This window comes from Rhineura floridana, chromosome 7 (assembly GCF_030035675.1).
Source record: "Rhineura floridana isolate rRhiFlo1 chromosome 7, rRhiFlo1.hap2, whole genome shotgun sequence".
Lineage (NCBI taxonomy): Eukaryota > Metazoa > Chordata > Lepidosauria > Squamata > Rhineuridae > Rhineura > Rhineura floridana.
In genome coordinates, this window is record NC_084486.1 from 147,621,452 (window position 1) to 147,644,444 (window position 22,993).

General features: G+C 41.1%; 1 protein-coding gene across 1 annotated transcript in view; it reads right to left on the bottom strand.

The window, feature by feature from the left end:
* Positions 1-22,993, bottom strand: part of DIS3L2 (DIS3 like 3'-5' exoribonuclease 2) — a 322,655-nt gene that overhangs the window by 93,888 nt on the left and 205,774 nt on the right. The window contains 1 exon segment of the mRNA XM_061637537.1: positions 5,964-6,071. Within this exon segment, the coding sequence (XP_061493521.1) occupies positions 5,964-6,071 (108 nt within the window).

The following is a 22,993-nucleotide window of genomic DNA, read 5'->3' on the forward strand; positions in this document are numbered from 1 at the left end:
TTTTGTTGCAAAAAGCTGTCCTGGATTTGCATTCTAAAGATATACACAGAAGAGGGATTTCTATTCCAGATTTTTATTTTGAAGAATATTATATTGTCTGAGACTACTCTCTTTTTGGTCTATTTTATTTTGACGAATCTGTTTCCTGACGACCGCCATTAATTGTTTCGATCCTGGGAACTGCATTTTGTTTACTTAAGCATGGAGAGATAAGGCTGTCTGCTCTGTTTATACTGTGATGTCACCAAGTTTGGAGTATTAACCCAATTGTTGCTGAAATAAGAAGTGGTTTTCCTATATTTTTCTTTTAAAATGGCAATTAAGAAAGTGGCTGAGAATCTGGAAATAACTATGTTTCAGAAAATAATGGATGAGATTGAGATAACGAAACAAAACCTGCGACAGGGTTGTAAGGAGCTGAAAATTGAATTGAGTAAAATGAAGCAGGAGATTAAAGATATAGGGGTCCCTGTGAGAGAGGTGACCCTGGAAGGGGTCCCTGTGAGAGAGGAGACCCCGGAGATTGGAACAAACGTGGAACAGGAAAAAGATTTGGAGTCTATGGACTTTAGAAACAAAATCTATTGTTTGGAGACACAGGAGATTAAAGACATAGGGGTCCTTGTGAGAGAGGAGACCCTGGAGACTGGAACAGGGGTCCCTGTGAGAGAGGAGACTCTGGAGACTGGAACAGGGGTCCCTGTGAGAGAGGAGATCCCGGAGATTGGAACAAACGTGGAACAGGAACAAGATTTGGAGTCTATGGACTTTAGAAATAAAATCTATTGTTTGGAACTCAATGTTATCTCTGAAGAAATTAATGAAGATTCTAGAGATAAAGTTATCAATGGCATGGATAATCTTCTGGACTGGAATGATGTGATGGAGCCCAATATAGAGAAAATCTATGGAATTAACTGCAGCCATGTGACAATGGAAAAACTTTCAAGAGATGACCCAGTGTATTTTGAAAAAAAGAACAGAGATATGATTTTACAGCAGTATTTCAGCAACCTATTCAGAATGGATGGCAAGAAAATATTTGGGATAGAGGTAATTCCCATCAGACTCTTACTATATGACTATGGCTTTGACAGCAAGATTATTATGGAATACTGATAATGGAAGATTGGATACTGAAATTACTGGACTTAACAAGACTACTGAAGATGGAAGATGGAAAATGGAACTAATAGGGATAATAGAATAATGGCTACTGAAATTACTGAACCTAACAGATTCTGATGTGATGGATTAATTGAAATGTTTATTTTGACTATGGTTATGACAATAAGATTATCATTATTAGTAATGAGATGGATTAATCGATATGCTTATCTGGAAAAAAAAATTGATAGATATATTTCTTAAAGAATTGAAACCTCTCTTTGACTTTTTGTGGAAAGAATAAAGTAATGTTTATGAGATTTGATGATTAAGTAAGATAACTACTGGAGGAAAGTGATTTTATAATATGACTTAAGAGACAGGATTGTTATATATTATAGACTTATAACTGATTTGATCTTTGACAAATGGGAAGTCAATATTTTACTCTTTATTTTTTATTTTTCTTTTTTTTTTCTTTTTTTTTTTTTGTTTAACTATTTTTGAGTTTGTTTTTTGTCTTTGAATGTTTTATGATTTCGTCTTGTATGTTTTATGAAAATCTGAATAAAAATTATTGAAAAAAAAAAAAGGATAAGGCTTACCAATGTCTACGGCAAGGCCCTATTCATATGGCAGGTTACGTTCCAGGCCCCCGCTGAAAAGCAAAAACTGCTGGAAAGTGGGGCCCTACCGTATTCCAGCTGCCACGCTCCAGCTGACGGCAATCAGCTGTAGTGCACTATCAGCTGTAGCGCAGGGAGCTCGCATGCTACAGCTGATCACTGTCAGCTAGAGCACGGCGGCTGGAGCTCCCCGCGCTACAGGTGACAGCCCCGCTGGAGCTGCAGTATTAGCAGGGTGCCGAAAAGCGGGGCCCTACTGTACTAGCTGTGATGGCCATATTCTGCTTCTGAATACCAGTTGCTAGAGAACACAAGTGGGGAGAGTTCTGTCACGCTCAGGCTCTGCTTGCGGGATTCCCAGAAGAGGAATCTGGCTGGCCACTGTGAGAACAGGATGCTGGACTAGATGGGCCACTGGCCTGATCTTGCAGGCCGGCTCTTCTTATGTTCAGAATCTGTATCTGGCATAACATTTCCTGCAGTTTGTGATTCCTCCTTGTACCCCATCCTCTCCTCCCTTCATCTTTGCCTTTGTGTTGTTGGATCTGCCTTTGCACATGGAACCTGCAGCTTCTACGTTCTACAAAATGCAGCCCGGGGCTCAGTGTTAAACAGGAGGAGGAAATGGCATCCTCCCATTTCTGTTCTTGCTGGCAAGAGCAGCTCTGCTGCATCAGGCTGACGGGCCCTCATTCTGCTCCCAATGGTGGCCTGCCAAATGCTTTCAGGGAGCCCTCATGAATGCAGCTGTCCTACCCCACTATGTAACCCTCAGTATTCAGAGATACACTTCACCTGAAGGTTCACAGAGCTACTATGGACACTTGCCATTGATAAGCGCCTCCATGAATTTGCCTAATCCCCTTTCAAAGTCATCCAAAACAATACACATTACCTACAAGATCTGGTTTATAACAGATGCTATTGGAGATCGCTGATTCATAGGGTTGCCGTAAGTCGTAATCGACTTGAAGGCATATAACAACAACAAATACAAATCACAGTAGGAGAAACAGTTTTAAGATGATGATTTGTTAACAGAGAGCTACAGCCAGCAGCAGGTAGGCTGGGAAAGCTTTTGTGTAAGAATAGGTTACCCGATAGCTGCAGGAGAAAAAGAAAGTGGCTACACGGATCTCCCTGGGCAGGGAGTGCCAAAAGGATGGGTGCCACAACAGGGAAGACCCTGCCTCATGGCCAAATTAATCTCACTTTAGGGAAAGGGGAAACACAATACAAGGCCTTGCCTTCCTAAGCAGGGAGGAGCTCATGACAGCTGGTACAAAGCTCAAGTGCATGTTACTCACCTTGCCAAAATAAGTGGCAGGCACTTTAATAAGATTATTAGGAGGCGCTTTGTACCAAGCCCATCATTCTCAGTACCGTGTCATTCCTCACTAGCATGGCTTCTCACAGTCTGAAGCAGAAACTTCTCCTAGGCTTACGACCCAAGATCATGATCTCTCTCTCGTATATACTTAATGAGCACTGGGCACAGAGGAGGAGACAGTAAGGAAGCGAAGAAAGAGCAGGCAGGCGGGCAGAGAAAAGAGAGTCAAAAAGCAGCTCATACTCCAGTGGAAATTTTCTGCTGCCTTCTTAAATGTTAGGCCATCAGCAGGAAAAAGAAGCGAAGCCAGTGGGAGACAAATAATTAGCTTGCTAATGAGGAATACACAGTTCGTATCTTTTGCTCTAGATAGCACGGCAAGGCACTTTTCTCCTCAGGCCCCCTCCTGCAAGCTGCTGCAAAGGAAAAATGAAGAATTGTGTTGCTGGAGACAAGCCCTAATTGCTTGCATCCATATCAACTCTCCATGAACGGAGATGTGTGTCCTCTTAGCACGACACATTAAGCAGCTCTTAAGCCATTACCTCCATCTTCTCCTCACCCTTCTAATCCTGGGTTGTCAGTAACAGCTGCATTAAGCCAAGGTCCTCGTTAATCTTGGCCCACACTGTTATAGCTCAGTGCAAAACATCTCAACAGCTATTAGGAGCATTAACACTGCCGATCTGTACATGAGCTAATTCCATAAATCCAGGCAAATCTACATTAAAAGTGTTACTGCCTGGGCACGGGGACGGACAAAGACTTCCCGTCAAAAGCAGTACTCCAGAGCCAAGGGCACCTTAGAGCACAGCCTCTGGACAAGAGGCAGTAAAAAGGTGCATGAACGTTGCTTCCACCCCACCGTGAAAGCTGCAGAGATCTGGACACAGGCCAGGTGAACTGGCTGAATAGCTGTGATATAGAGCAGCCTTCAGCTGTGCTGGGTAGGGCTGATGGGAGTTGTAGCTCAAAAGACATCTGGAGGGCACCACATTGGGGACAGCTGATATAGAGGGATTGAAAGCAACAGAGATACTTGGCATGGAGGGATGGAGAATACGATTCATCAACGGCTGAACACTCTCCATATTGAGAGGTAATATATCGGGGTGGGGAACCTCAGGCCTGAGGGCCAAATTTGGCCTTCCGGGTCTCTCTATATGGCCCTCAGAATCCTTCCCAGGCCATACCCCTCAGCGGCCCTGCTTTGTACTCCAAGTGCTTTGCCTGGCTGAAATGTGCGCTTGAATTCTAACTGTTTCTTGCTTGCCTGGATGCAGGATAAGAGACAGGTGAGTGTGTGTGTGCAGAAACTGGCCGTATAAAGGTGAAATCTACATTCATTGCTCCTTTCGCCTCTGACTCCGCCCTGCCCCAATGGCAAGTGGCCCCCAGAAGGTTGCCCAGAAGGGAACATGGCCCTCAGGCTGAAATATATCTGGACCCTGCAATATATCTTTATTTATTATTTATTCATTTATTACATTCATAGGCTGCCTTTCTTTTCATGATAGAAACCCAAGGCTTCAGCAGGGAGCTGGCCTCATGTGCCTTCAGACCATAGCCTAGGAATTGAATACTAGTTGCTTGGGGGGGGGGGCTGCTTGTAGACTTCATCAAAGCCCTGCTTCCTGGAGGCAGCTGGTTGGCCATTGTTGGAACCTCACCTGCAGAGCGCAGTGATCGACTGGGTATATAAGGGGTAAGATTATCTTCCAGGTATCCTGGTCCCAAGCTGCATAGAACTTTGTACACCAAACCAGAACCTTGAACTTGGCCCAGCAGCTAATGGACAACCAGTGCAATTCTTTCAGCAGCGGGGTAACATGTTGGCAATACCCTGCCCCAGTGAGCAGTCATGCCACCGCATTTTGCACCAGCTGCAGCTTCCGGACCAATGTCAAAGGCAGCCCCACAGAGAGCGCATTACAGACATTCAGCCTGGAGGTTACCAGTGCATGGACAACAGTGGTCAGGCTATCCCAGTCCAGAAACAGCTGCAGTTGTCTTACCAGCCGAAGGTGGTAAAAGGCACTCCTAGCCACGGAGGTCACCTGGGCCTCTAGCGACAAAGATGGATCCAGAAGCACCCCCAGACTATGGACCTGCTCTTTCAGAGGGAGTACACCCCATCCAAAGCAGGTAACTGACCATTATCCAAACTCAGGAATCACCGACCCACAGCACCTCCATCTTGCTAACATTCAGACTCTGTTTACTGGCCCTCATCCAGCCCACCACCGAGTCCAAGCAGCGGTCCAGGGTTTGCATGGCCTTTCCCAATTCAGATGTTATAGAGAAATAGAACTGGGTATTGTCAACATACTGCTGATACCTTTGTTGGAAGTGGGGCAAGAGCAACTCCTGTTTGGGTTCTTTTGTGTGTATTCCAGAAGGAACATAGAGTTAGGGTCCTCCAGCTGGCTAGGCTTGCCTCCCTTTGCCTGTGCTCTTCTCTACCTAACCTCCTTCCGTTGTAAACTGATACACTCAGGGAAGCTGACCTGCCCCTCCTTCATCTTCTTCTTCTGCTGTCTGAGGAGAGAGGAGACATCTTTGTCCTTGTTCTCTCTCCTGAATCACCAGTGCAATACCCACGTATGGGCATTGCGCCTCCAACTTAGTTAGTTAGCTAGAACTAGGTGTTCCCTTCCTATCTACTATGTATTTCTATAAATAAAGTAGCTTTTTCTTATTTTACTAAGTCTTAAGTCTCAGTGATTTAAATGCAGGGTAAAAGCATGCTTCTTAAGTAAATATACACACTAGCACACATGGATCAGACCGCTGCATTACTCTGCATATGCACAACAACCTTGCCCCAAATCTCCTGACGAGTGTTGGTGCTTTACCCCCAACAATTTACACCTAAGCCCCGCAAAGACAGTCAGGCTTACCTTGCCTTGAGGAGACAGCTTCCATATGACGGAGAAGGTGAGTCTGTCTGTCATGGGATTGAGACTGCACAGCTCCTCACAGAGCAACTTGGGAAGCATGGGAATCACCTGGCAGACAAAAGCATCACATATGAAAACATATCCACTTTCCCTGCAAAAGGCTTCTAGCTTCCCAGTTGACACCAGAAACCAATTCCCTTTCCATGAATACCCCAATACTAAGGGAGAAAGAAGGAACGGCTAGAACATGTGGACGTGGCTGCTGGATCAGATCAAAGGCTCACCTAGTCCAGCATCCTGTTCTCAAAGTGACTAGCAAACGCCTATGAGAAGCCCGCAAGCGGAGCCTGACCATGAACCCCAGCAACTGCCATACAGCCTTTGGACTGTGGACGTGCCCACTGTGAGTAGTAGCCATTCATATGCTCCTCCATGAATGAATCAAACCCTCTTCTAAAGCTATCCAAACAGGTGAACATCAGTACATCCTCTAGTAGCAGACTCCATAGTTTAACTATTTAGCCTTCCTCTTTCAACTTAAGTACAGACCTTATCGCAGTCTGCATCTGCGCCGTAGCTGCTTTTTAATATATATTTTAAAGCTTTTAAAAAAATGTTTTAAAAGATATTTATTTATTTTATTTTATTACATTTTTAGACCGCCCTATAGCAATAAGCTCCCAGGGCGGTGTACAGCATAATAAAACAGATTAAATTTTTTAATATTTCGTTTTAATATGTTTTTAATGGTTGTTTTAATATATTTAGAAGTCTGTTTTCATGATGTTTTAGAGTGTTTTTAGTGCTTTTGTTTGCTGCCCTGGGCTCCTACTGGGAGGAAGGGTGGGATATAAATCAATCAATCAAGCAAACACACAAACACACAATGTGCAGTGTGAAGAACTGCTTCCTTTTGTCTCTGCTGAATCTTTCAACATTCAGCTTCGTTGGATGTCTCCAGGTAACAGTTGCTAAAAAAACTGCAGGAGGTGAGAGTGCTCTTGCACTCAGGTCCTGCTTGTGGGCTTCCCACTGGGGTATCTGGTTGGCCACTGTGAGAACAGGATGCTCGACTAGGTGGGCCACTGGCCTGATCCAGGAGGCTCTTCTTGTGACAAAAAACAGGAAGCACTCTCGTGCATAATTAACTTGGGACACTGATTGCCAGGGAACATTGTAATGGCCACCTTTTTTTACAAAAGGACAGAATTCATGGAGGACAGCATTGTAATTTACAGTTAGCCAAGCCAGCTCAATACAGGGCCAAGGTGCCTCTGAGTAACAACTGCTGGCTACCATCTTTACAACCTCATCCTTCCAGAGGCAACTTGCCAGGTACCGTAGGAGACAGAGTGTGCTGGACTAGATGAATCTTGGTTGGATCCAGCAAAATAGTCCCTATGTTCTTTAAGGTGGAATTTTCCAAATGGCCAGGGCCATCCAGCTCTACTGATCATGGCCCTTCACTCAATGTTGCTTCCGGTTTCTAACAGAGACCTTGGAGTTGTGGTGGGGAACCTCCAGCCTGCGGCCCTAATTAGGCCTGCCAGGCTATTTCTGCCAAGCTCTACACCTGACGTCACCAGACAAATGAGAGCAAGGAGTCTGCTTGACAGCAAACAATCCCTGAAACACCTTCATCACCATCAGCTGTGGTTAGGGTCTGGTCTAGGAGGCCAAGGTATATATGGCCTCCCTCTTGAGCCTTCACATTGCTGGAATCAACAAAGGTCTCTGGCTCTTCAACCTTATCGCCATGCTGTGCTGTACTTTGCCTGGTCTGGTCTCTGGCTCCTTGAGCCTCATCTCTCCTCTTTGCTATGCTATACCTTGCCTGGATTCCTTTTGGTATTGACCTTGGGCTATTGCTTGACCTTGCCTTGGACTGTTACCCTGGTGGTTGACCTTGGCTTGTTTTGGACACTGCTGTCTCCTCCTCTCAGCGCTCCTTGTATTTTGGGTAGGAGGCTTTGACCACCCTGGACTGTCCCACCCCTAAGGGCACCTGCTGGAGTGTGATAATATTCTACATACGAACATAGGAACACAACTCATTTGAAATGTGGTGTTGGAGGAGAGCTTTGTGGATACCATGGACCGTGAAAAAAACAAATAATTGGGTGTTAGAACAAATGAAACCAGAACTATCACTAGAAGCTAAAATGATGAAATGGAGCTTATCATACTTTGGACACATAATGAGAAGACATGATTCACTAGAAAAGACCATAATGCTGGGAAAAACACCAGGGAGTAGAAAAAGAGGAAGGCCAAACAAGAGATGGATTGATTCCATAAAGGAAGCCACAGACCTGAACTTACAAGATATGAACACAGTGGTTCACGACAGATGCTATTGGAGGTGCTGATTCATAGGATCGCCATAATTCGAAATCAACTTGAAGACACATAACACAGGAATATTGGAAGCTGATCAGTCAGGTCATTGGTCCATCTAGCTTGGTACTGGCTACACTGACTGGCAGTGGCTTTCCAGGGTTTCAAGCAGGAAATCTTTCCTAGCCCTACCTGCAGATGCTGGGGCATGCAAAGAAGATGCTATACCTAACAGCCCTTCCCCATTCTAGCCAATGAAACAATCAAACAATCTTGCATTTGGAAGGCTAATATAAAAAGATAATGTTTCCAGAGCCTTCTGAAAACCCTTCAGGGTATAATAGATTTACAGATCCTGTTGTGCAAACTTATTATCTGACATGACAGGGATAACTCATGAATGCAAATGACGCACCAAAGCCATGAACAAACAACGTGTTAGTAATTGAAAATTGAACAAATGGAAAGGAGCATGCACCAAAGACACTGTTTGGCAACCCTTTGCTCTCTTCTTTCGGATTCCTCTTCCAAGCGCCCTGCACCCTATGAACCTACTGCATCCCCCCTGCAGGTTTAAAGTACACGCAATAGCCTTTGTGCACATTCATTCAATCATCTCCACCTGTCCCTCCCCCCTCTCCTATTTATTATTTCCATTTATAGATGCACAAATGCACAGTTATAAGATGTGGCATACTTGGCTCAGCAATATTACACGTGAGAAGGATCTTGGTATTGTCGTTGATCACAAGCTGAATATGAGCCAACAGTGCGATGTGGCTACAAAAAAGGCAAATGCTATATTAGGCTGCATTAACAGAAGTATAGTTTCCAAATCACGTGAAGTATTAGTTCCCCTCTATTCAGCACTGGTTAGGCCTCATCTTGAATACTGCGTCCAGTTCTGGTCTCCCCATTTCAAGAAGGATGCAGACAAACTGGAACAGGTTCAGAGGAGAGCAAAAAGGATGATCAGGGGACTGGAAACAAAGCCCCATGAGGAGAGACTGAAAGAATTGGACATGTTTAGCCTGGAGAAGAGAAGACTGAGGGGAGATATGATAGCACTCTTCAAGTACATGAAAGGTTGCCAACACAGAGGAGGGCCAGGATCTCTTCTCGATCGTCCCAGAGTGCAGGACACGGAATAATGGGCTCAAGTTGCAGGAAGCCAGATTTCGACTGGACATCAGGAAAAACTTCCTAACTATTAGAGCCATACAACAATGGAACCAATGACCTAGAGAGGTAGTGGGCTCTCCGACACTGGAGGCCTTCAAGAGGCACCTGGACAGCCATCTGTCAGGAATGCTTTGATTTGGATTCCTGCACTGAGCAGGGGGTTGGACTTGACAGCCTTATAGGCCCCTTCCAACTCTACTATTCTATGATTCTATGCAACTGTTATTTTTGATGTGATATATAAATCCTTTTATCAGTCAGGAGTTTTCTAGATAAGTGTAGGCAATAGCTGCATTTCCAGCTGCGGAGGCTCCCTGCACCGTTCTAGGTAATTGCATTTATACCAAGTGATGTAAAATCCTGCAGCTAAAGTCACTGCTGTTACTAAACAAAGTGAGCAAAGAGGTTAAGAGAAAGCCCTTAAAAAAAAAGAATTCTAGGATTCCGTACAAGCTTCAGAAAGCAAGTGTTTTCAGTCTACGTGCCGAGCTTTCACAGGAAAGCTCTTAAAATATTTAATCACATTTGTGGCTTGGCACCCAATCGCTGCTCATAAATCCGCTCTAATTGCCTGGCAGAGTTTGGAATAGCAGGCCCAGCTGTTGAGTCTACGACCAGGAATGAAAATCACTTTCCATATGAATCAGAAGGGCCAACTGAACTGCAAGGTCAGGAGGGTGACATGTCTGATAAGAGCTGTTTCTCTCAACACCAAAGGCTGCCAGCTGTGTTATTCCAGTGGCGAGGGAGCACGTTGACAATAGGAGCCAGCCCATAATTCACAGGGATCGTTCATGAGGCTGGCCATGCTTCAGCCTGCTTAATGTGAGGTTATCCGTTTGGATAAGGGCAGTGCCCTTTGCGGGATGTTAGAAAAGGCTGCTGCCAATCAAAGATGGAGCAATCATTGTTGAGACACTATAATCTCAGGGAACAGCACTGAGCAAAAAGCAAGAGGTTGACAAAATGGCCAACTGAAGTGCAGCAAAGAGGGCAGTTAGAGAGCAATTCTCAATGGCCAAGAGTCACGATTGCGCAGCGCGGAAGAGGGAATCCCCAGCTGTCAAGATGGGACATCAGCTACTAATTACTTCTCTTAAGGGCCACATGAATTTGCCCAAATGTTGAGATCAGTCTCAGAGGTGCCACAGATAAGGGTCATAGCTTGGTGATGGAGCTTCTACTTGCACACAGAAAATCCTGGTTCAATCCTCTGCATCCCTAGGCCGGGTGGGAAAGACTCCCTCCCTGAAGCCCTGGCCATTGCTGGTCAGCATAGACAGTACTCAGCTCGACAGACCAATGGTCTGATTCGGTATATACCAATATTAATGTGTTCCTCTACCTTTAGAGGCAAGATGGGCGGAGATTGGGGAAAGGGCCTTGTTGGTGGTGGCACTCCATCTGCAGAATATTCTCCCACAGGCTTGCTTGGGGCTGAAACCTAGGTCTTTCCAACATCATGCACAGACTTTTTTTTTGTCTGTTAAGGCTTTTAAAACTGTTTTTAGATCTGTTTAACATTACTGAGATATTGGTAGGTTGTTCTGCTATTCCAGCAATCATTTCAGACGTTCTATATCTTCCTTTGCTTGATCGGACTACACATTTCAAACCATCCTGGAAGTGTTGATTTAAACTGCAGAAGGGCAGGATATTGAATATTTTAAATACACAAATGAATAAAGTTCATTAGCATCTAGGTTGGGACCCATAGCATGCCACGCAAACTCCTACCCTCTTCCCAACAGTCCTGGGGCACTCCTTAAGTAAGAATGTAATCTGTATGAACCGGCCTTTGCACAGAGGCAACTGCATCAACCTGGCAGCAATTTCTGTAAATGTGGAGGTTATAAAGAGTCCTTCTCAGCTGCTGCTGGAACACTAACAGCCCCCAGGATGGAGGAGAGAAAAGTGCCCAAAGGGAGAACACACCCATGGCTATCCATTCCTATCATCGGTGCTGCTTTTTCAGGTTTACATAAGGAATACAGGATTCTGTCTTGAACTAAATCAGACCTTTGGTCCATCTATCATCATATTTGTTTATTTTATAAGACTTCTTCCCCATCCTTCACCATAAGGTCCAAGCAATATAAATCATGCAATTAAAAACAAAAGTTTACATATAATTATCAAAACAAATCAAGTCAATCCCAAGCAAAAGCAGCACAATATAGGGATTAAACAAAAATGGAAGATGTGGGTGCCACCTTGTTTCTTGAAAGTTTCTAGGGTGGTTTGTAATAATAAAAACAGTGTCATAAAATAACGACAAAACAGAAAATTCAAGAAGCATTTAAACAATAAAACATTTTAAAAGCACAAATAAGAAGGTCTTTGCCTGGCACCAAAAATAAAACAATGCAGGCACCAGGCAATCCATTTCGGGGAAGGAACTCCAAGGGTGGGATGTCCCAAAAGAGAAGGCTGTCTTCCCATGCCTAGAAAGGTAGGGTGCGTGCTAAGAAGAAAGTCTGCAGGCGACATCAATGCACAGAGAGCTTGATATGGGGTTTGGATTACAGAATGGGGCAACCTCTTCATGCAGTGCATAGTTAATCTATGGAACTTGCTCCCATAGGAGGAACTGACGGCCACCAACCTGGATGGCTTTAAAAGCTATTAATTCAGACAGATTCGTGGAGAATAAAGCTATCGATGGCTACTAGACATGATATGTGTCTTGTGTCTATGGAGCAAAAATATCAACACAGGGAACAAGTAGATCCATCCGTGAGCCGTTTCATCGCCTCTGCTGAGCAACTAGCTGCCCTTGCCCTCTCCAGTAGCCACCATGCGATCAGGCTACCTGCTTCCATTCCAGCTGGTCATGATAAGAACTGTAATTTAAGAACCGGTGCCTGAGCGTGCTTTTCCCCTTGTTCTTCCCTGTCCCTTTTCCCTCATGTGTCGCACATCTTACATTGTTAGCCTAAGAGCAGTTATTTAACTTTTGTAAATTGTATTTTGTAAATTGTATTGTTTTATTGATGTATTTTATATTGTATTTTTATATTTGTGTTTTTGTAAGCCGCCTTGAGGGACTTTGGCCGAAAGGCAGGGTATAAATTAATTATAATAATAAAATGATGATGATGATGATGATGATGATGATGATGATGATGGCTGTGCTTTCCCTCTACATGTCAGAGGCAGTATTGCTGGAAATTGCAGTCGGGGAAAGTGCTCTTGCGCTCAAGTCCTGCTTGCGGGCTTCCCACGGGCATCCAGTTGGCCACTGTGAGAAAGGGATGCTGGACTAGAAGGGCCAATGGCCTGATCCAGCAAGCTCTTCTTACATTCTTAATCTGAATGGGGACCTATCTCTGTCATTCTGATGGGGCAAGGGGCAGATGAGAGAAGGTGGCATTTCTTGGAACCCAAGAAGTGCCAGGCTATCTGAAGCCAAAAGAGAGTGGGAGCCACTCTACCACTTCTCAGCCTCTACTGATGGGCAAAGGTCAGCCTCCAGGATTTTAGATTAGGACCACTCCCCAGTCCTGCCCTACCTGGACATGCTAGGGATTGAACCTGGGACCTTCTACCACTGAACTATGATCCTTCACTGAACTACGGCCCTTATCGGGGCCTCTGAAGATGATCTCAACATTTGGGCAGGTACATGTGGGACTCAGCAGCCCTTTAGATCACTGTTCTTCAACCTTGAGTCCCCACATGTTGCTGGACTACAACTCCCATCATCCATAGCCAGCTTAGCCAAAGGTCAAGGAGGATGGGAGTTGGAGTCCAGCAACATGTGGGGACGTAAGATTGAAGAATAGTGCTTTAGATGACTAATCAATATGTTCTACTATTGAGGCTCTCCATATCTCCCCCACCTCTAAGGCTGGTTCAATGCATGAAAGCCAGTCTCACAACCCCATTCCTCCAATCTGTCACACGTATGGCTGGGTTTGCTCTCTGTTTGAGTTGGAGTATTGATTGATATTATCAGTTAAACCTTGTGTCACACACTCTTCTCTCAACCATTAGACGTAAAAAATGTCCGGTTTTTTAGTCTTTGTCCAGCAATAAAGACATTTTACATCATATGAGTAAAAAAAACCTCCAGCTTTTCATTTTTTTTTATATACCCGCAAGTGATTCAGGACCAAAAATCTACATATAAATTAAACAAACAAAGAGTACTGTGGTCATTGAGACTCTGGACTGAGGGAGGATGCATCCTATCAGTGATCAGCAAGTATTTTATTTCAAAATATTCATTTTTGCCTTCACCAGAAACTGAAGCAGCAGACAAACAGACGAACACCGGCTGAATGCTTGATAGCCCTTGACCACCCCAAACTGTTTCTGAATCCCCTTGCCCCCATGAAGACCCCCTATAGAGACTGCGCATTCTTCAGAATTTAGTCCGTCCCTCAGAATTCTCACTACATCTTACCATCTGGTTCTCCTAATGAAGGTGCAGGCTGAAACTAAAACTACAGCTATGCTTATATCTGCTATCAAATCACTGTCCTGACACTGATATGTTGTATATACAAATAAAAAAAATAAGAAATAATGCTCTACTTCTACTGCAAGAGGCGGAATGCCTATGAATGCCAGTCACTGGAAACCGCAAGCAGGGAGAAGGCTGTTCTGCTCAGGTCCTCCTTGTGGGCCTCCCATGGAGGCATCTAGTTGGCCATCATGACAACAGGATTGCTGGACTGGATGAGCCCCCTGGTTTGATCCAGCAGCTAGACTCTTTTTACAACTGGATGCAGCCTGTGTATATCGCCCATTTTGCCACAAGCCAAGGTGCTGTGAGTGCATGGAATGTTTTCACCCATTCTGTTGAGCAGGAAAGATAATCCATATAAAACTGACACCCAATGCTGCTTCTGCGAGGGAAGTGAAAAGTCAATTGTGGTGGTGGTGTTTTTTTTTGGGGGGGGGGAACACATCCCTCATTGGGCATTTTAATATTTTAATATTTAATATATTCGTATTCTTGTATTTGTATTTTGTATGTAATGTTTTAACAGACAGTTGATATATCTTTTGTAATTTGATGATTAAGTGGTTTTTATATTATATCCAAAGTGTTTTTTATTGATGTACACTGCCCAGAGACTTCCCGGAAGGAGTGCTCTGCTGGTGGTTCCCTCTGAGTGAGCTCTGTCTCAGAGGAAGCTTTTTTCAGTTAAAAACCAGTCAAGAGGAATTCTTGACTGGCGTAAATGTTCTCCAAGACAAAGGTGAACCGAAGAGATTATCCATGGAACTTCGTTGAGCTGTAGATAGCTGGAATTGATCAGGAATCTCCTGAGATAAGAAGGCTTATCTAGCAGCGGAAGACGAAGTCAGAACTTCCAGCAAGCTGTGCTGAAAAAAAGCGATACTTTTTTTTCCTTAAAAATGTTCTATAACGAGCGAGCCTCCTTCTGTCTAAATCTTATCATTTGGTTTAAATTACTACAGTAAAAGAGACTTGTTTATGAATCAGCAATTGAGAAACCTGGGTGAGTCACACTTTTTTCCTTTTATACAAAATTAAAGAAGAAAGAAAATTTAAAGAACTTAATTTATAGCTTAATGACAAAAAGCTGGCTTAAAATTGGAATTATAAAGATTAAAACGGATGAGAGGCAACTTATCCGATAAGATGATTTGATTATTTGAAGGAAATATATCTGGAACTATTTTTTTTCTTTTTTTTTGGACTATTCTCTTTGGACGAATCTGCTGTTCGTGTATGTTACTGACGGCTGGGTGCTGTGAACCAAACTTGTTTTACATTCCTGGACGTGTAGGAGATAAGAACTGTGCTGGCTAGATCATATTAACAGGCCTGGAATATTAACTCTTTTGTTGTTGGGGGGAAAAAAAGAAACAGACTGCCTCTAGGTTTGGGAACATTGGTTAATAGCAGAAACTAAAGGTTTTTTTTTCAAGAATGACAACTAGGAAAGCAGCTAAGGCCCTGGAGCGAAGAGGTTCAACTGATGCACAGGAAGGAGCTGTCTCCCCAGACATGTTCCAGAAAATAATGGATGGGATTAATGATCTTAAACAAGATCTCAAACAAGAGATGAAACAGGATAGACAGGAAATTAAAGATGAATTTGGCAAAATGAAGATGGAATTGAAAGATATAAAAGATCATATCAAAATAGAAGTGGATGAGATTAAAGGCACAATTGGGCAAGTAACACAGGAGGTAAAAAATGTTAAAGGAAAGGTGCAAACCTTGGAGAATAGAACAGATATATTAAATATGGAATTGAAAAAAAATTTGGACTATATCGCTGTGATGGAATTGAGAGATAAAGAATATTGTTTGAGATTTCGTGCAATTCCTGAAGAAACAGGTGAAGATATCAGAGATAAAATGGTTAATGCTCTGGTAAAATTTTTGGATTGGAATGAAGATCTGATGGAATTTGAAATAGATAAAGTTTATAGAATTAATTCAAGATATGCAACAATGAAAAAAATCCCAAGAGATGTGCTTGTGCATTTTGTAAAAAAGAGGACCAGAGATATGGTATTACAACAACACTTCAATAATATCTTTAAAATCGATGGCAAGGAAATACTGGTGATGAAAGAAATCCCTATTAGACTTTTACGCAAGAGAAAAGAATATGCTTTCTTTACAGAAAAACTTAAACAATGTAAAATTCAATTTAGGTGGGATGTTCCAGAAGGAGTGATTTTTACATTCAGACAACAAAAATATCGATTGAATACTGTTCAAAAAGCAAGGGACTTTTTGAGAAAAGCTTCAAAAGACATGGAAGAAGATAAACTCAAAGACATGGATGTAATTCCTGGTAAACAAAGTCAACAGGAACATGCAGAGGAGGGAAAGGAAAATGATGGATTAAAGGAAGCATCAGGTACTTTTTAAAATACATGCTTAAAGATGGATTACAAATATCTAACTTGGAACATAAATGGAGCCAATACGTCACAGAAGAGAAAGAAAGTGTTTCATTATTTGAAAAAATTAAAATTGGATATAATTTGTTTACAAGAAACTCATATCAAGAAGAAAGATTCCAAACATTTGATTTGTAAAAATTTGGGTGAAGAATTTATTTCGGCTGGATCAAAAAAAAAATGGTGTTGTTCTTTATATTAACCCACAATTGTTTCCTAAATTGATATTATTGGACGATAGTGGTAGATTTGTGGGGGTTGAAATTACTTTACAGGGTACAAAAATTTTGATAGTGGGCATTTATGCCCCCAATGAAGATAAAACAAGGTTTTACACAGGACTTATGGAAAAATTGTCAGAGTTTTCATATGATCATTGGTGTGTTATGGGTGGTTGGAATGGAGAAATTTTACCAAAAATGGACAGACTTTCTGAGAAAAATATTAAAGAGACACAGGGTAAATTACCGAAGATTTGTTTTGAATTGATGGAAAATCTAGAATTGGTGGATGCTTGGAGACATATAAATGACAATGCAAATGAATTTACTTATTTTTCAGAAAGACATAAAACATTCACGAGGATAGATATGATTTGGATGTCTAAAAGCCTAGTGAAAGACATTTCCAAAATGGATATATTACCAAAAACCTTTTCGGATCACAATCCAGTGATCTTGACTTTAAAAAAAAAAAAAATCTTGGATTTAGATGGAGACTAAATGACTCTTTATTACAGAATGATAAAATAGTGCAAGAATGTAAGAAGAAATTAAAAGAGTTCCTTACATAAAGGAACAGATGAAAATATTGTTTGGGATACAAGTAAAGCATTTATGAGGGGATATTTTATTAAATGTAACTCTGAATTAAAAAAGAAGAAACAACAGAAAATGCAATTAATCTTGGAAGAAATAAAACAAAAAGAGGAAGAATTGAAAAAGAATCCAACTAAAGTTTCTATTGTAAATCAAATTAAAATGTTACAGAAACAAGTGTCAATGTTGACAGTTAGAGAAATTGAAAGGAAATTAAATTTTGCTAAACAAAGGACTTTTGAATTTGCAAATAAACCGGGGAAATGGTTAGCATATAAATTAAGAAAAGAACGACAAAAAAATCTTATTTTAAAGATACAAGAAGGAGATGAGATGTTGACAGATAATGTAAAAATCCAAAGGGTTTTTCATCAATATTATTCAACTTTGTACAAGTGTCAGGAAATTCCCTCTGAAAAAATAGAAGAGTATATATCTAAACAGAATTTGCCTAAAATTACAGATTTTCAGAGACAAGCTATTAATGGCCCTATTACGTCAAGAGAAATATCTGAAGCTATAAGTAAAATTAAATTAGGAAAGGCGCCAGGACCGGATGGACATAAGAACATAAGAACATAAGAAGAGCCTACTGGATCAGGCCAGTGGCCCATCTAGTCCAGCATCCTGTTCTCACAGTGGCCAACCAGGTGCCTGGGGGAAGCCCGCAAGCAGGACCCGAGTGCAAGAACACTCTCCCCTCCTGAGGCTTCCGGCAACTGGTTTTCAGAAGCATGCTGCCTCTGACTAGGGTGGCACAGCACAGCCATCACGGCTAGTAGCCATTGATAGCCCTGTCCTCCATGAATTTGTCTAATCTTCTTTTAAAGCCATCCAAGCTGGTGGCCATCACTGCATCTTGTGGGAGCAAATTCCATAGTTTAACTATGCGCTGAGTAAAGAAGTACTTCCTTTTGTCTGTCCTGAATCCTCCAACATTCAGCTTCCTTGAATGTCCACGAGTTCTAGTATTATGAGAGAGGGAGAAGAACTTTTCTCTATCCACTTTCTCAATGCCATGCATAATTTTATACACTTCTATCATGTCTCCTCTGACCCGCCTTTTCTCTAAACTAAAAAGCCCCAAATGCTGCAACCTTTCCTCGTAAGGGAGTCGCTCCATCCCCTTGATCATTCTGGTTGCCCTCTTCTGAACCTTTTCCAACTCTATAATATCCTTTTTGAGATGAGGCGACCAGAACTGTACACAGTATTCCAAATGCGGCCGCACCATAGATTTATACAACGGCATTATGATATCGGCTGTTTTATTTTCAATACCTTTCCTAATTATCGCTAGCATGGAATTTGCCTTTTTCACAGCTGCCGCACACTGGGTCGACATTTTCATCGTGCTGTCCACTACAACCCCAAGGTCTCATCATCTGCACTGTCCACTTAAGGAACCCTTTTTTTGATACTCATGACAAGATTATGCACAATTCACTTAAATTCTCTCTTTTTCTTATTTGGAGCAAAACAATTCTAGCTCAACACACATTTCCAGGCTAACAAGAAACAGTGTAACAAACCAAACACACCACATCCATGGTGAGAGTTTGTGTATCTATGAACCAGAACATTGTTATCGGAATGTTTCAACTCTTAAATCTTACAACAGAAACCATGAATTGGCTTCTTTACAGCCAAGACATTATCAATATTGCAAGCACATAATAAAAAGTATATCCTGCTAAAATATTCATATACTCTGCAAAAAGAGATTAAAATAATGAACACTAAAGCCACATTTTCCTGTTTTATATCAATACTCAGCACGGAGGGCCACTTTGGAAACAGATACTACACACCCTAATTAGCCTATTAAAAATTCATAAATCTAGCAACTGCACAAAACAAGAGGATCTCAAGGAATGCCAAACACTGGCTTCTGAACATGTGGAAGATTTTCGGATGGAGACAAGATGACAGTTACCAGAGGAGTAGAAATGGTTAGAGGAAGGCATTGATTTCCATAGTACAGAGCTGAGGTGTCAAAACCGTTACGAGATCCAAAGTGTTTGAAGAGAAAGACCAGTAAAGCTAATTTGGCACTTTGTAAGCAGGGAGGTAGAGAGGCAGCCAAATCCTATGAATGTTGCAAGCAAGTTTCACAGAGTTCAAAGGCAGTTTATTTCCAAGTTAAGTGTGTATGTCATTACAGCCTTAACCATGGTTTGCAAACCCACCTATCAGCAGTGTATTATAAATGTTTGGAGGAGGAACTCTTATTACCTTTACAGTATACAATGAATTCTATTTTGCAAGAGGGGAAGATACCGGACAGTTGGAAAAATGCCAATATAACATTAATACCTAAAGAGGAGCAGGACCTAACCAAAACAAAAAATTACTGGCCGATATCTTTATTGAATATTGACTATAAAATTTTTACAATGATTTTGGCAGAAAGAATGAAAATAATATTGCAACAATTTATTCAGGAAGATCAAGCGGGGTTTCTACCTAAAAGACAATTACGTGACAATGTCAGGAATGTTTTGAATGTGTTGGAATACTTAGAACAACGAAATGATAAACAAGCAGCTTTGATCTTTTTAGATGCTGAGAAAGCATTTGACAATTTGAATTGGAAATTTCTGTTTAAGGTCTTGGAACAAATGGATTTTGGAGATAATTTTATAAAATGGATCAGATCTATTTATACATCTCAGAAGGCACAGATAATTGTTAATGGGGGGTTAACGGACTCATGTGAAATACAAAAGGGTACAAGACAGGGATGTCCATTATCTCCTCTTTTATTTATCTTGGTCTTGGAAGTGCTGCTTAGAGATATAAGGCAAGATAAAAGGATTTCGGGAATAAAGATAAAAAAGAGGAATATAAATTGAGAGCATTTGCTGATGATTTGATAATTGTATTAGAAAACCCTTTGGAAGGAATTAATGTTTTGATGGACAAATTAAAAGAATTTGGACCGTTAGCAGGATTTAAGATCAACAATAAAAAAACAAAGATGTTGGTGAAAAATTTATCTTCAAGGGAACAAAAAAAGTTGATGGACAAGACAGATTTTAAAATAGAGGAAAAGTTGAAATATTCAGGTATTATTATGACAAATAAAAATTCAAAGTTGTTTCATAATAATTATGAAAAACTATGGACAGAGATTAAGAAAGACTTGCTAAAATGGGATAAATTACAATTGTCATTAATGGGCAGATTATCCGTGATAAAAATGAATGTATTGCCGAGAATGATGTTTTTGTTTCAAACAATACCTGTCATATCCTCTGATTTACCTTTTAAACAATGGCAAAAAGATATTTCTAAATTTGTTTGGCAGGGAAAAAAACCAAGAGTTAAATTTAAATTATTACAAGACGCCAAAGAAAGAGGAGGGCTGGGATTACCAAATTTGAGACTTTATTATGCTGCCTGTTGTTTAGTCTGGATAAAGGAATGGTTTTTATTGAGGAATAAAAGACTATTGGATTTGGAGAGCCATAACCTGAAATGGGGATGGCATGGATATTTATGGTATGATAAAGTAAAAGTTAATGTGGATTTTAATAATCATTTTATAAGACGTCCTTTGTTGAAAATATGGAATAGATATAAACCAAGGTTTTACTCGAAAATACCATTATGTGTCTCAAGTCAAGAAGCATTTTATAGAAGAGAAATGGCTGGAAAAGAGAAATGGTTAACTTATCAAGAACTTTTAGAAAATGTATATGGAGAATATATAATGAAAGAGAGAGAACAACTGATAAAGGAAGGATATAGTTCTCAATGGTTTGCCTATTTACAATTGTTAGAGAGATATAAAATGGACAAGAAAATGTATGGGTTTGAAATAAGTAAATCTGATTTTGAAATAGGTTTGTGTACAAATGATGAAAATATAATTGCGAAAATGTATAAACTCTTGCTGAAAATGGATATGGAAGAAGAACAAGTAAAAGAATGTATGGTAAAGTGGGCAAAATTTTTTGGTTATAATATACAAATGGATCAATGGGAAAATATGTGGAAAAAAGGCTTGAGATTTACATTATGCTATAATCTTAAAGAAAATTTCTATAAAATGATGTATCGTTGGTATATGACTCCAGAAAAGTTGTCAAAAATGTATAGTAACGTTTCTAATGTTTGTTGGAAATGTAAACAACAAGAAGGATCATTTTATCATATGTGGTGGTTGTGTAAACAGGCAAAATCATTTTGGGCACAGATAGGTAGGATGATGCAAAAAATTCTAAAGATAAATATTCAGTCAAAACCAGAATTTTTTTTTATTGGGTTTTATGGATAAACAAATAGAAAAGAAATATGGAAGAATAATATTATATATGATTACGGCAGCAAGATTATTATATGCACAAAAGTGGAAAATGGAATCAACACCAACAACGGAAGAATGGCTATTGAAATTAATGGACTTAGTAGAGATGGATAAATTGACATGTTTACTTAGAGAAAAATCGACAGATACATTTCTTAAGGAATGGAAGCCTCTCTTAGACTTTTTGTTGAAAGATAAAAATGAAATGATGATAATGGGATTTGACGATTAATTAAGATAGCCTATGGAGAAAAGTGAATTTCGTATATTTCAAGAGACAGGTTTGATATATATTATATATTTATAGCTGATCTGTGACAAATTGGAAGTCAAATTTTTTATTTTTATTTTTATTGTGTTATGTTTTTTTATTTTGTTTTGTCTGTTTTATGAAAATTTGAATAAAAATTATTGTAAAAAAAGAAGATGTACACCGCCCAGAGAGCTTGCTATGGGCGGTATAAAAGCTGAATTAAATAAATAAAATAAATAAATAAGGTCAAGAAGGGCTACCAGCTCTTGGCAGGTGGTGTGGTGTGGTGTGGGGATGAACAGACAAGGAGTTTTGGAGACAGAAGGACTTTGGGAAGGTAACCTAAAAAATGAGGTGTGTCAATTTCACATCTAGGATTTGAACTGACCAGCCAAAACTTTGGCTAAGGGTCGCTAGTGTGTGCTTCATCCATTGTTTTTCTGACCCTTTTCCAAGGGTTTGGGACATTCTACAAAATAAAGCTTCACCTAACCTCATTCTCAGAACCACCCTGTAGCCATGCTTCCTACATCCAGGTCCCAGTGACACCTGGAGGAGTACTCTAACTTGGAAGACTCACAGGGCACCCCACTCAGGGAGAAGCCCTCACCACTCCACACCACACCACCCCAGATTGAGGATGTGGCTCTCTCATCCTCCTCCGTGGATTACTTTGGTGTAACTCCTCTTGATCTATAACCATGCAGGTTCAACTACACAATCAGCTATGGGCCCTTTAAGGATTGCAGACAGTTCTCCCAGGGGGCAGAGCCAATGGAAAGGAGCTGCCAGCTTTTAGGTGGCTCTGATCCTTTGCTGAGACACTACCTTTCACAGCTCAGGCAGCAGAGCCCATTGGGAGCTGCCCAGGGTCCTGATCTGCTTTGCTTTGCCTTGTCTTGCCCTGACCTAGCTGGCTCTGGTAATTGTTGTCACTCCCCGTGCATGTCACAGGATTCCTGTTAGGTAGGCTCTGCTGAGATACAACTCTTCAAAAGCCAGCCAGTGAGCTTCGCAAGTTGAGTGAGGATCTGAACTCTGGCCCCCTCTGCCCAGACTCATCAGAGAGAGAGAGAGAGAGAGAGAGAGAGAGATGGTCAAATACAGTCCAGCCAGTGCAGATCCACCATCAGTGAGGATCACGGTGGGGAAGCCTGAAGTAAGTCAACGAGGCCAAGGAACAAAACATTTTTCATGGAAAATAAAATCAAGCATTTACACCCAGTCCCAC